This window comes from Capricornis sumatraensis, chromosome 1 (genome assembly GCF_032405125.1).
Source record: "Capricornis sumatraensis isolate serow.1 chromosome 1, serow.2, whole genome shotgun sequence".
In the NCBI taxonomy this organism is placed as follows: domain Eukaryota; kingdom Metazoa; phylum Chordata; class Mammalia; order Artiodactyla; family Bovidae; genus Capricornis; species Capricornis sumatraensis.
This window is the reverse complement of record NC_091069.1, coordinates 160195870-160208351: the sequence shown is the minus strand read 5'-3', so window position 1 is coordinate 160208351 and position 12482 is coordinate 160195870. Positions and strand designations below refer to the sequence as shown.

At 42.0% G+C, this 12482-nt stretch overlaps 1 protein-coding gene across 1 annotated transcript in view; it reads right to left on the bottom strand.

Annotated features, from left to right (window-relative positions):
• Positions 1-12482, bottom strand: part of TRAT1 (T cell receptor associated transmembrane adaptor 1) — a 43052-nt gene that overhangs the window by 19226 nt on the left and 11344 nt on the right. Inside the window, exon 2 of the mRNA XM_068968371.1 lies at positions 4884-4994. Coding sequence (XP_068824472.1) covers positions 4884-4994 — 111 coding nt within the window. The remainder of the gene's footprint in view (positions 1-4883; positions 4995-12482) is intronic.

Here is a 12482-nt window from a genome sequence, read left to right as displayed (position 1 = left end):
TCAGACTCCTGAAAAGAGCTTGCCCTGTCATAAGTGTATTGGTTTATTTGAAAATAAATGACATGATTTAAAAGCTACTTAAACATTTCTGTTATATTTAATAAAACACATTTTTTATTTTATTATAAAGCAGGTATGTTTGCAAGGCTCAGTTTGAGAAAAGCTGGGTGAGTTTTCATAATCCTCTCCTGTGATTCAGATATAAACGCTGTGGTCAGGTTCATGGTTGAAAGGGTGCGAGCTGACATTTGCTTTTGTTTTCCCTTTTGTGGTGTTCACCCTTCCATGTGCAATACAGAACAATAAGAAACAAAGAGTACGTGGCTTAAACTCCATAATACAAATTTTATGATATGTCTTTAGTGTGAAATATGTGCCGTAATTTTCTAGCAAATAGGAGATACACTGATAGGACTTTGATGTATGAGCAAACCATACAGTTGTTTATCCTTCTCAAAACATAGAAAAAAGGTTAAAGAATATTTTTTAGGCTTAAAGGAGGAAAAAGTGGATGCATTCCTATTAGAAAGAGAAATAAATGTGATCCTCCTAAAGAACATATTTGGACAAAGAATCACATAAAAATGAAAGATTTACTTGGGGGGAAGGGAGAACTCCATTTCAAAGCTTCTACGGAGCCCTGCCTGCTACAGAAAACATCAAGGAGAGGCTTATCTTGTCTATCTGATTGAATTTGTAGATACTGCATTGTTGCTGGAATAGAGATTTTCTTTTGCAAGCTATTTAATACAACCAGAAAAACTTATTCACTAACTGTTCACCAAGGTGGAGTCATATCTTGTAAGTTTCTTAGCTGCAAAGAATAGCACAAAGATGTAGAAATAAAAGTTACATGAGGCCAGATGTAGGAGCATTGTGTACACAGACCAAGGGACAGAAAAGCTGGCTAAATAGGGTAGAATCTCTGGTAGTCTGTCTGTCCAGGAGAAACAAATCAGGCAGAGTCCTCAGGTTGACTGCCAAGGAATCAAACAATTTGCAGGACTAATCCCAAATCCACTTGAAATCTCTGAATAAGAAAGAAAGATAGTGTTCTTTGCTCATGTGAAGTAGAAAGGATGGTGATCATTAGTAATACCGCAGTGGCTGAGAATGGGCTACAGAGAGAAAAGCGGGAGATGGGATAAGTACATCCACAAACAGTGTTCCAAGGTTAATCTTAGATCTGCACACCAGTAAAGTGCAAGACCCAGGGTAATGTGCTCCTCCTGAAGAGTGAAGATCGAGTAAAGTCAAAACAAAAAGTCTTTTGTTTTTCCTGGGTCCATGAGCTCAAGGGTGAGCCTGCCTATGACTCAACCCCTGCCCAAGCCCTGGTGGAAGAGGGTGGTACCATAATTTCTAGCAGATTGCAGTTCTAAGGGATTGTGGAGCGGGTGTGGGAGAAAGAGGGTATCTGAGAATGGGAAGGTGCACATAATGGTGTGAGGTAACACCCATGTGTAAACTTGACCCTGTGCTAAAACTTGGGACTCCCCTTCTAAAAACCTCATCCTGCCCGGAGTAGCCAGACAGTCTGGACCTGGCTCAGACCTCAGGAGGGTGCAGAGTCCTTGGCTGGAAGCGATGGGGCACAGCTGCGTTGAGGAGCCTGAGCAGCAGGGGCCTGTGGCAGGACTGGGATACTCTGGCACGGCTCCACTCCCCTCCCTCTAGGTGTCTGTTTCTCCCCATCCCCGGGGTCTCTCTTTCTCACCATCCTTAGAAAGGGAGATAAAGGGTCTGCAGCAGGGCAGCACACTGGGCTCACATCTGCAAGCATAAAATCACCAAGAAGGAATTGGTATGGATACAGAAGAGGGACACATTCCAGAAGTCTTTAGCTCTTTACTGCTCAAATAAATTAATTTGAGGCAGGTTGATATTTAGAAGGAATTCTACGAAGCCTACAGAAAATTCTCTAAAATGAACCTGTATGTGATTTGAACAAACTGTTATCACTAAAACTCAGGTCATTGTGCAGACATGTTAAATAAGAGACAGGGAAGGAATTGGGATGAAAGCTGGAGAGTTTGGGGATGGTGGGAGGGGTGACGACGCCAGAGAAACAAATGTTCACTGAACAGAGGAATGGATAAAGAGATGTGGTACACATATACAATGGAATATTACTCAGTCATGAAAAGGAATGAAATTAGGTCATTTGTAGAGATGTAGATGGACCTAATCTGTCATACAGAATGAAGTAAGTCAGAAAGAGAAAAATATCGTATTAACATGTTATGTGGAAACTACAAAAATGGCACAGAAGAACCCATTTGTAGGGCAGGAATAGATACGCAGATAGAGAGAATGGATTTGTGGGCACAGGAGGGGAGGGAGAGGGTAGGAAGTACTGACAGTGGCATCGACATATCTGCACGTGGGAAGCTGCCTGTAGCACAGAGAGCTCAGCTCAGCGCTCTGTGTTGAACTAGAGGGATGGGAGGTCCAAGAGGGAGGGGATATATGTACACACATAAATGATTCTCACTCAGCTGGTAAAGAATCTGCCTGCAATGAGGGAGACCTGGCTTTGATCCCTGGGTTGGGAAGATCCCCTAGACAAGGGCATAGCCACCCACTCCAGTATTCTTGCCTGGGGGATCCCTATGGACAGAGGAGCCTGGCAGGCTACAATCCACGAGGTTACAAAGAGCCGGACATGATTGAGCGACTAAGCACAGCACAGCACGTAGCCAATTCACTTCATTGCACAGCAGAAACCAACACAACATTGTAAAGCAACTATACCCAAATAAAACAAGGGGTAACATGAAGCCATAGTAAAACTTTGGCAAACATTTGTGGAAGGAAGGACCAGAGCCACAGAACGGTGGTGTGGGCTGTGCCTTGTGCAGGACCCACCTACTAAGTCCCCAGAACTGTGCTAAGGAGACTACGTACTTCTCACAGAACCCCACAGTCTAGATAGTATTTCCTACACTTTGGAGATAAAAAATCTGAAACTCAGAAGTTACGTTACTTTAACAAGATCTCTCAGGTAAATAGTAGCAGAGTCACCTTGATTTCAAAAGTCATGATTTTAAAAACAATTGAGGGAGCCAAAATTGATTTTTTAAAGTACATTAATGTAATTTACAATTGCCTGTTTTTTTTAAGTGCTCTTTCCCACTCTGCTGATTTTAGGCAAGAGTCATTTATAGCACGCCGGAGGTGATAAGGGATTGTGCAATTATAAGGGGAAAAAAGTCTGTCTTTTAAAAAACCTGCTTTTTTTTTTTTAAGTTTAGGCAACTGTCTTTTAACCATGGCCAACTAATCATCATAAACAACTCCCAAAAAAAGTTTGTATGGTGGGAAAATGGTACGAATATCCAGTACTCTTTCCTGGAAAATCCCATGGACGGAGGAGCCTGGTAGGCTGCAGTCCACGGGGTCGCTAAGTCGGACATGACTGAGCAACTTCACTTTCACTTTTCACTTTATGCATTGGAGAAGGAAATGGCAATCCGCTCCAGTGTTCTTGCCTGGAGAATCCCAGGGATGGGGGAGCCTGGTGGGCTGCCGTCTATAGGGTTGCACAGAGTAGGACACGACTGAAGCGACTTAGCAGCAGCAGCAGCAGCAGCAGCATGCATTAATAAATTCCAACGCACAATCAAAAATGAGAACTGGAAAACCTATTCACATCGTGCTGTAACAGACAAGCACAGCCAAATACTTTTGGGGCAGCAGTAATAGATCAGTAAAATTAAACCAGTCCTGATCTTATCATGTTAATGAAAAATGATTCTACACATTAATATTCACCATAATTCAATGCAGTCATAGGGCTGAAATAAGGGACTACATGGTTGAAAGTGGGCTTCCCAGGTAGCTCTAGTGGTACAGAACCTGCCTGCCAATGCAGGAAACTCACTGGAAACTGACCATGGTTCCAAATTAGCTTCATGTACTTTTTCTTGAACACGTGTCTAACTCGATTTTGTTAACTTTGTTTTATTTATTTTCATCTGTTTAAAGAAACTGTATTTACATTTTCTGTTTATCACTTAAATGTCCCACTTCCAAGAGTTTTTTGGTTCTAGAATATTAAGAGCACTTAGAAATAGCTGAACCTTTATTCCTCCATCCACCCATCCTTGTATTCAACATACATACCTATGCTGAGTGTCTACTGTGTGCAAATGCTGTGCCACTTACTAGGCATCACCCTAATTCAATCATGGCACAAGAGGGTGAAAGCCACATGGTTAAAGCTTCTGCCCAGTTTATTGAAAAGAGAGGCTGTCGGTGGCTGACCCTGGGAGTGTTTGATAACAAGACTGTGGTTCAATCTATCGCTTTTCCATTCCCTTCTGATCCTCCATCGAAGCCTGCTGCACTTTAGAGGCCCTGAATAATACTGAGAAGCTTGAGTAGACTTGAGTGGAAACTTAAAGAGCTAAAATTGGGACTCTGTTTGCATTTCTAACATGAATACATGCTTAAGCAAACCCTCAGGGTGAAAATGGCATCCCACTCCAGTACTCTTGCCTGGAAAATCCCATGGATGGAGGAGCCTGGTAGGCTGCAGTCCATGGGGTCACTGAGAGTTGGACATGACTCAGTGACTTCACTTTCACTTTTCACTTTCATACATTGGAGAAGGAAATGGTAACCCACTCCAGTGTTCTTGACTGGAGAATCCCAGGGACGGGGGACCCTGGTGGGCTGCTGTCTATGGGGTCACACAGAGTCGGACACGACTGAAGCGACTTAGCAGCAGCAGCAGGGTGAAAAAAAAGTATCAAATAGATTTTCTATAGATAAAAACAAAGTATGAATAACATTCTATAAAGTTATCTTATTCTACAGGTTTTCCAGTGATTCCATCTCCATTTAAGCAGATATCATTTGGCTATTTCTCAGTGTCTTACCTTGTCGCTGCTTTTCCACATAGTGGAAAATGTTGAAGATCAGCGATATAGTCAGAGCTAAGCCCAAGAAGGCTAGAATTGCCCAGACAGAAAAATGGCATTCAGCGCTTCCTGCAAATAAAAGCAAACACATGCTTAGTAATACTAGCTTACTCATTTTTTTGGAACTGGGTATTCCCAAAATCAAAACCACTGTATTTTTTCAGAACGAAGGACAAATCCATCAAGAAATAAGCTGGCATTTGTTAGTCTGCTGCTGCTCCTAAGTTGCTTCAGTCGTGTCCAACTCTGTGTGACCCCATAGACAGCAGCCCACTAGGCTCCCCCGTCCCTGGGATTCTCCAGGCAAGAACACTGGAGTGGGTTGCCATTTCCTTCTTCAATGCATGAAAGTGAAAAGTGAAAGTGGAGTCGCTCAGTCGAGTCCGACTCTTAGCAGCCCCATGGACTGTAGCCCACCAGGCTCCTCCGTCCATGGGATTTTCCAGGCAAGAGTAATGGAGTCGGGTGCCACTGCCTTCTCCGATTTGTTAGTCTAGCTACTAAAGATTCAGTTCTAAATCAAGAACTTCAAATTATGCAGAATCATAATTGGCTACACTTATCCCCTTTTTTTAATCCTCTGTGTGTAGTCATACATGCTTTCATTACTGTGGAGAATCGCTTATTACCTTCTATTAATCCCAGTACTACAGGACACTGTGTGTTGGGATAAAAAAAATAATACTGGAATCAGAGTAACCAGTTTTGTCAAGACTAGCCAGAAGGAATTTTCTCATACTATTTGGAGCCCCAAGAAGAGGTAATGGTGGGTTGATTATGGTTCTCCTTCCCCTCTGTAAAGGTCTTTCTTTGTTCCTGAGCTATAAAGGGAGTTTTGTGAGATACTGATCATCAGCTCGGAGAAGGCAATGGCACCCCACACCGGTACTCTTGCCTGGAAAATCCCATAGGCGGAGGAGCCTGGTAGGCTGCAGTCTATGGGGTCGCAAAGAGTCGGACACAACTGAGCGACTTCACTTTCACTTTTCACTTTCATGCATTGGAGAAGGAAATGGCAACCCATTCCAGTGTTCTTGCCTAGAGAAACCCGAGGACGAGGCAGCCTGGTGAGCTGCCGTCTATGGGGTCACACAGAATGGGACACGACTGAAGCAACTTAGCAGCAGCAGCAGCAGCAGTGACCATCAGCTGCCCTGGGTTATTTACGTCAATGCTGACACATAGATGAGTGACTACTAAGATAATTAGCCTAATTACAAATATATTATAAAATATAAATGGGATATATTTACATACATGTATAAAATTCAACTAATTATCTTAGTTGTCATATACCCATGTGAATGCTGACCCCAGAAAAATAGCATGTGATTCTATAATACTACATATTTGTGTATTCACTCAATATGTTAGACATTTCTTTGTGCCAGGAACTATGCCCTATATTATGGAATCAAAGGTAAAGAAAACAGAATCTTTGTCCTCAAGGAACTCTGTTTAGTTGGGGACATGATTGTGTAAACACATAATTAGAAATGCAGTGTAAAAAACAATTGCAATAGAGATTATGTTCCTCATAGCTCCCACTCCCTTTCTCTCTGTGACTCCCTAGAGCATTTTAAGCACTTTCAGAGAAATCCAAATACCATGATGTTAAACACAATAAACAGTAGAGGCAAAATCTTAATAGGAGGAAAATTAGTTCTACGCCCTTAACCTAACTTTAAACCATCAAATAAAGACTCCCTAGCACAAATGTTCTTTGTGTTGCTCTATTTCAGTTATTTTTTGTATCTCAGATTTGACATTTGAATTGTTTAATTTCCTTTAAATTATTGACCTTGCAGTGGTTGTTGAACTGCCTTCTGTGTATTTGAGTTGCTTTATTTATTTATCAGAATCATTTATTTTTAAATGAGCATAGTTAGGCATGCTGCTGCTGCTGCTGCTAAGTCGCTTCAATCGTATCTGACTCTGTGCAACCCCATAGACGGCAGCCCACCAAGCTCCTCCGTCCCTGGGAGGCTCCAGGCAAGGATACTGGAGTGGATTTCCATTTCCCTCTCCAATTCATGCATGCATTCTAAGTTGTTTCAGTCGTGTCCAACTCTGTGCAACCTCATAGACGGCAGCCCACCAGGCTCCTCTGTCCACAGGGTTCTCCAAGCAAGAATACTGGAGTAGGTTGCCATTTCCTTCTCCAATAGTTAGGCATAGAAGTGATTAAATATATAAAATATATATTTCTGATATAGATGTACATATACATATAATTTGCATATCATTTATTCATCTATACATTGGTTTTGTTTGAACTCGTCTGGGGGTCTTTTTGCACATCAGAAACTCTGTCTACTAATGTCTGTTATCTCTTTAATTTTGTATTAATTAGATGCTCAAAATATTACAAGTCTCACAAAAGAGGGCCATTTCTGTCTTCTGTTCTTCTGTGCCAGACATATAGTACATATAGGATTTATAAAATCTTGTCGAGAATTAATAAATGGGAAAAGTTAACTGATAATGGTAGTGAAATGTGTGGTTTCATTTTCTTTATGGGAATTTTTATATTTCATAAAGTATAAGAAAACTGAGAAGACTTAAAGTCTTCTGCAATAGTTTAATAGAACTGCTGCTGCTGCTGCTAAGTCACTTCAGTCGTGTCCAACTCTGTGTGACCCCATAGACAGCAGCCCACCAGGCACCCCTGTCCCTGGGATTCTCCAGGCAAGAACACTGGAGTGGGTTGCCATTGCCTTCTCTGGCCATTGTACCCTGCTGCTGCAGCTGCTAAATCGCTTCAGTCATGTCCGACTCTGTGCAACCCCATAGACGGCAGTCCACCAGGCTCCCCTGTCCCTGGGATTCTCCAGGCAAGAACACTGGAGTGGGTTGCCATTTCCTTCTCCAATGCATGAAAGTGAAAAGTGAAAGTGAAGTCGCTCAGTCGTGTCCGACTCTTCGAAACCTCATGGACTGCAGCCCACCAGGCTCCTCCGTCCGTGGGATTTTCCAGGCAAGAGTACCAGAGTTGGGTGCCATTGCCTTCTCCTAGTCTTCTGCAAATTAATTTGGTTTAAAACACTGAGATTCGGAGGGGCCAAATTTATTCATCATGCACATAATACCATAAATATTTATAGAATTCTATAACATAGTAAATTATCTTAAATATATTAGAAATTCTAGTTATTTCATGATACTGCATATATTTTTAGAAGTCTTTGATTTTTATGTCTAATTTAAAAAAAAACAAGTGCTTATTAAGTACAAATTTTAAAAAGTCTGACTATCAAAATATAGAATAACATTCAAGTTCCTCTATTAAAAAACAATGGAGAAGGAAATGGCAACCCATTCCAATATTCTTGCCTGGGAAATCTCATCGACAGGGAAGCCTGGCAGGCTACAGTCCAGGAGGTCACAAAGAGGTGAACACGACTAAGCAAATGAACAGCTTTAAAACATAAACAGTGGGCCTCCAAGATAGCGTTAGCTGTAAAGAACCTGCCTGCCAATGAAAGAGATATGAGATGTGGGTTCAATGCCTGGGTCAGGAGGATCCCCTGGAGTAGTAAATGGCAACCCACTCCAGTATTCTTGCCCTGAAGATTCCATGGATAGAGGAGCCTATGGGCTACTGTCACGGGGTTGCCAACAGTCAGACATGACTGAGCACACATACATGAAGGACACTAACACGACACTCAGAGAACGAGGATCACGGCAGCCGGTCCCCTCACTTCACGGGAAATAGATGGGGAAACAGTGGACGCAGTGCCCGACTTTATTTTGGGGGGCTCCAAAATCACTGCAGATGGTGATTGCAGCCATGAAATTAAAAGAAGCTTACTCCTTGGAAGGAAAGTGATGACCAACCTAGACAGCATATTGAAAATCAGAGACATTACTTTGCCGACTAAGGTCCGTCTAGCCAAGGCTATGGTTTTTCCTGTGGTCATGTATAGATGAGAGAGTTGGACTGTGAAGAAAGCTGAGCGCCAAAGAATTGATGCTTTTGAACTGTGGTGTTGGAGAAGACTCTTGAGAGTCCCTTGGACTGCAAGGAGATCCCACCAGTCCATTCTGAAGGAGATCAGCCCTGGGATTTCTTTGGAAGGAATGATGCTAAAGCTGAAACTCCAGTACTTTGGCCACCTCATGTGAAGAGTTGACTCATTGGAAAAGACTCTGATGCTGGGAGGGATTGGGGGCAGGAGGAGAAGGGGATGACAGAGGATGAGACGGCTGGATGGCATCACCGACTTGATGGACGTGAGTCTAAGTGAACTCCAGGAGTTGGTGATGGACAGGCAGGCCTGGCGTGCTGCAATTCATGGGGTTGCAAAGAGTCAGAAATGACTGAGCAACTGAACTGACCTGAACTGAGCCTTTTTAAAAAACCTACCAGTGTGTTTGACGGATTTCTACCATGTTAGTATGTTACTTTTAGTGGTTATATGGAATTTCTTAGTGTTGCAGTAATATAAATTACATACCCGATTCTCTAAGACATTCTGATTTTTAAAAAACATTTTTCTTTTATAAACAATAATGCAAGAAACTCTACTAGAAGGACATTTTCCACGTACGCGGGCTTATCTGCAGAAAGGTTCCTGGCAGTAGAATTGCTGGGTTAGAGCAAATTTTTAAGGCAAACTTTCAGAGCTTAATTGTTCCCCACCTCCTTTTGATAACAACCCCTTTCGGGTGGTTGATTTAACTGTAATGAACAATGGAACCAGCAAGCTCTCTCTTGCCAGATGGCTCTCGTTTTCTTTCTTTGCTGTCATAACGTGTGTGTGTATGTGCTGAGTTGTGTCCGACTCTTTGCAACCCCATAGCCCACCAGGCTCCTCTGTCCATGGGACTTCTCAGGCAAGAATCCTGGAGTGGGTTGCCATCTTCCCAACCCGGGATTGAAACCGTGTCTCCCGCATTGGCAGGCAGATTCTTCTCTACTGCACCGCCTGCGAAGCCCATGCTTTAATTGCCACTGTCACAATACAGGGTTATTAACTTCTGATTTCCGTTATTAATGATTAAACTAATGAGTTTTATTATTAAAGATTTTTCTTCCTTTGTTTTCCTTGTATATGTCCCTTTAGGACCACAGTCTAGATACAGTCTCGATTCTTCCACATTTTAAAGCAATTTGAGTGCACACAGTCTTTTCTATTGCAGTATGTCACAACTATCATTTTAGGTTGTTCACGCAACCAAATGTAGACTCTCATCATCGCCCTCTACACTCACTGTGCCTGCTGCTGATGCTGATGCTAAGTTGCTTCAGTCATGTCCGTCTGGTGACACTTAAATAAATGAACTTTAATTGCTACAAAAAAGCCAGACTTATACAATCATCCACGTTCAAAGTTAAAAACAATTAGTAAACTCAGATAAGCAAAAAAAGGATAAGAATCAACTATAATCTTACTATCAAGAGACAGTCACTGGGAACACTTCGGTTAATGCACTTTCAAACTTATTTTCTGTGTAGAAGCTGTTTTGGTCATGAGGCATATGATTTAATTATACTGACTATACTGTTACCTGCTTCCCCCTGGTAATTATATGGCATGCTTCTTTTCCTATAAGCTAAATATTCTTTCGTTTCTTTTAGCTGCCCTATATTCCATTGTATGGATTTCCCATAATTTAATTAATCCTTTATTTTTAGACATTTAAATTGCTTCTAATTTTTGTTTATGTAAGAAATTTTGTGATGATTATCTTTAACCAAAACTATACACCCAATCTTAATTTATTTTAAGGTAAAAATTCCTGAAACTGAATTACTGGATCAAAGAATTTTGCCATCTTGATGGCCAGTGTTTGAAAACAGAGTACTAAGCAGACCCTTTTCAGGTCAATTTGGCCTCTGTTCCTGTTAGTTCAATCGGCCCTGACTTTATGGCTCTTTGTGTTAATCCTCGCTCCATCAATCACTACTCTTAACCCAACTACTATCTTTACCCACCCTGTTCCCATACACTCCTCTTTTCCAGAGTTTCTGGAGAAAGTTTTCCCTCTGTTTTTTCTCTGGAGCCTGTGACGTAGGTCCTTCAGGAGAAGGTGGCTGCTCCTACCTCTGCCCTAAACATAGAGGACATCACACTTTTCTTTGCACATTGTGTGCTCAAAACTCTTTGTGATTCCGTGGACTGTAGCATGCCAGGGTCCTCTGTCAATGGAATTTTCCAGGCAAGAATACTGAAGTGGGTTGTCACTTCTTTCTAAGGGGAACTTCCTGACCCAGGGATTGAACTCGCGTCTCTTGCATTGCAGGCGGATTCTTTACCACTGGGCCACCTGGGAATCCCTTTTCTTTCTTTACCATGAGTTTTGTCATTGTTGTTGTTCAGTCACTAAGTCATGTCCGACTCTTTGCAAGGTCATGGACTTCAGCCTCACGGACCTCCCAGCCCATCACTGTCTCCTGGAGTTTGCCCAAGTTCATGTCCATTGAGTTGGTGATGCTATCCAACCATCTCATCATTTGTCACCCTCTTTTCCTCCTGCCTTCAATGTTTCCCAGCATCAGGGTCTTTTCCAATGAGCTGGCTTCTTCCCATTAGGTAGCCAAAGTACTGGAGCTTCAGCTTCAGCATCAGTCCTTTCAATGAACATTCAGGGATGATTTCCTTTAGGATTGACTGATTTGATCTCCTTGCTATGCAAGGGGACTTTAAAGAGTCTTCTCCCAACGCCGCAATTTGAGAGCGTTAGGTCTTCAGCACTCAGCCTCCTTTATGGTTCACCTCTCACATCCATACACGACTACTAGAAAGACTTTAGCTTTGACTAAACAGACCTCTGTCAGCAAAGTTATTTCTACAAAATATTACTTTAAGTTTTCTGTCTGTCTTTCAGGACTTGTCTACTATACACAGTCAATAATAGATGATGCTCCAATCATTCGGAAGCACTTGCAATTTTCAATAGAGACCGCACTTTATGTCTGGACATTTGCCTCCTTTCCTGAAATACCTTTCTCCTTGGCCATCTGACAAATTCCTTGTCATCCTTCAAAAGTGCCTTCTCTCTGAAGCACTCACGCAGTACTGCCTGTCCCTCACCAAGTGGCATCTCATATATCCCTTTACATTTCAACAAACATCAAAGTAATCATTTATGTATAAAAACTCCTCCCTGCTAGACTGCACTTCCCAAAGGAGAGAAAGTCTCTTTTATCTTCACACTTCAATTTCCTCAATGCACCTATTGTTAATAAGACTCATATAAATAGATTTGTGTAATGATGTTTCTCACTAATAAAATGCTCAATAAATGGTAGCTATTGCTATTGTTATTATCTTATTACTTTGGTCACCTGATGTGAAGAGCTGACTCATTTAAAAAGACCTTGATGCTGGGAAAGATTGAAGGCAAAAGGAGAAAAGGTCGACAAAGGATGAGATGTTGGATGGTATCACCAGTTCACTGGACATGAACTTGGGCAGACTCCAGGGGACAGTGAGGGACAGGGGGGCCTGGTGTGCTGCAGTCCCCAGGGTCACAAAAAGTTGGACATGACTTAGCGACTGAACACACATAATAGTAAGACTCCTACTATTGTTTCTATATCCTATTCAG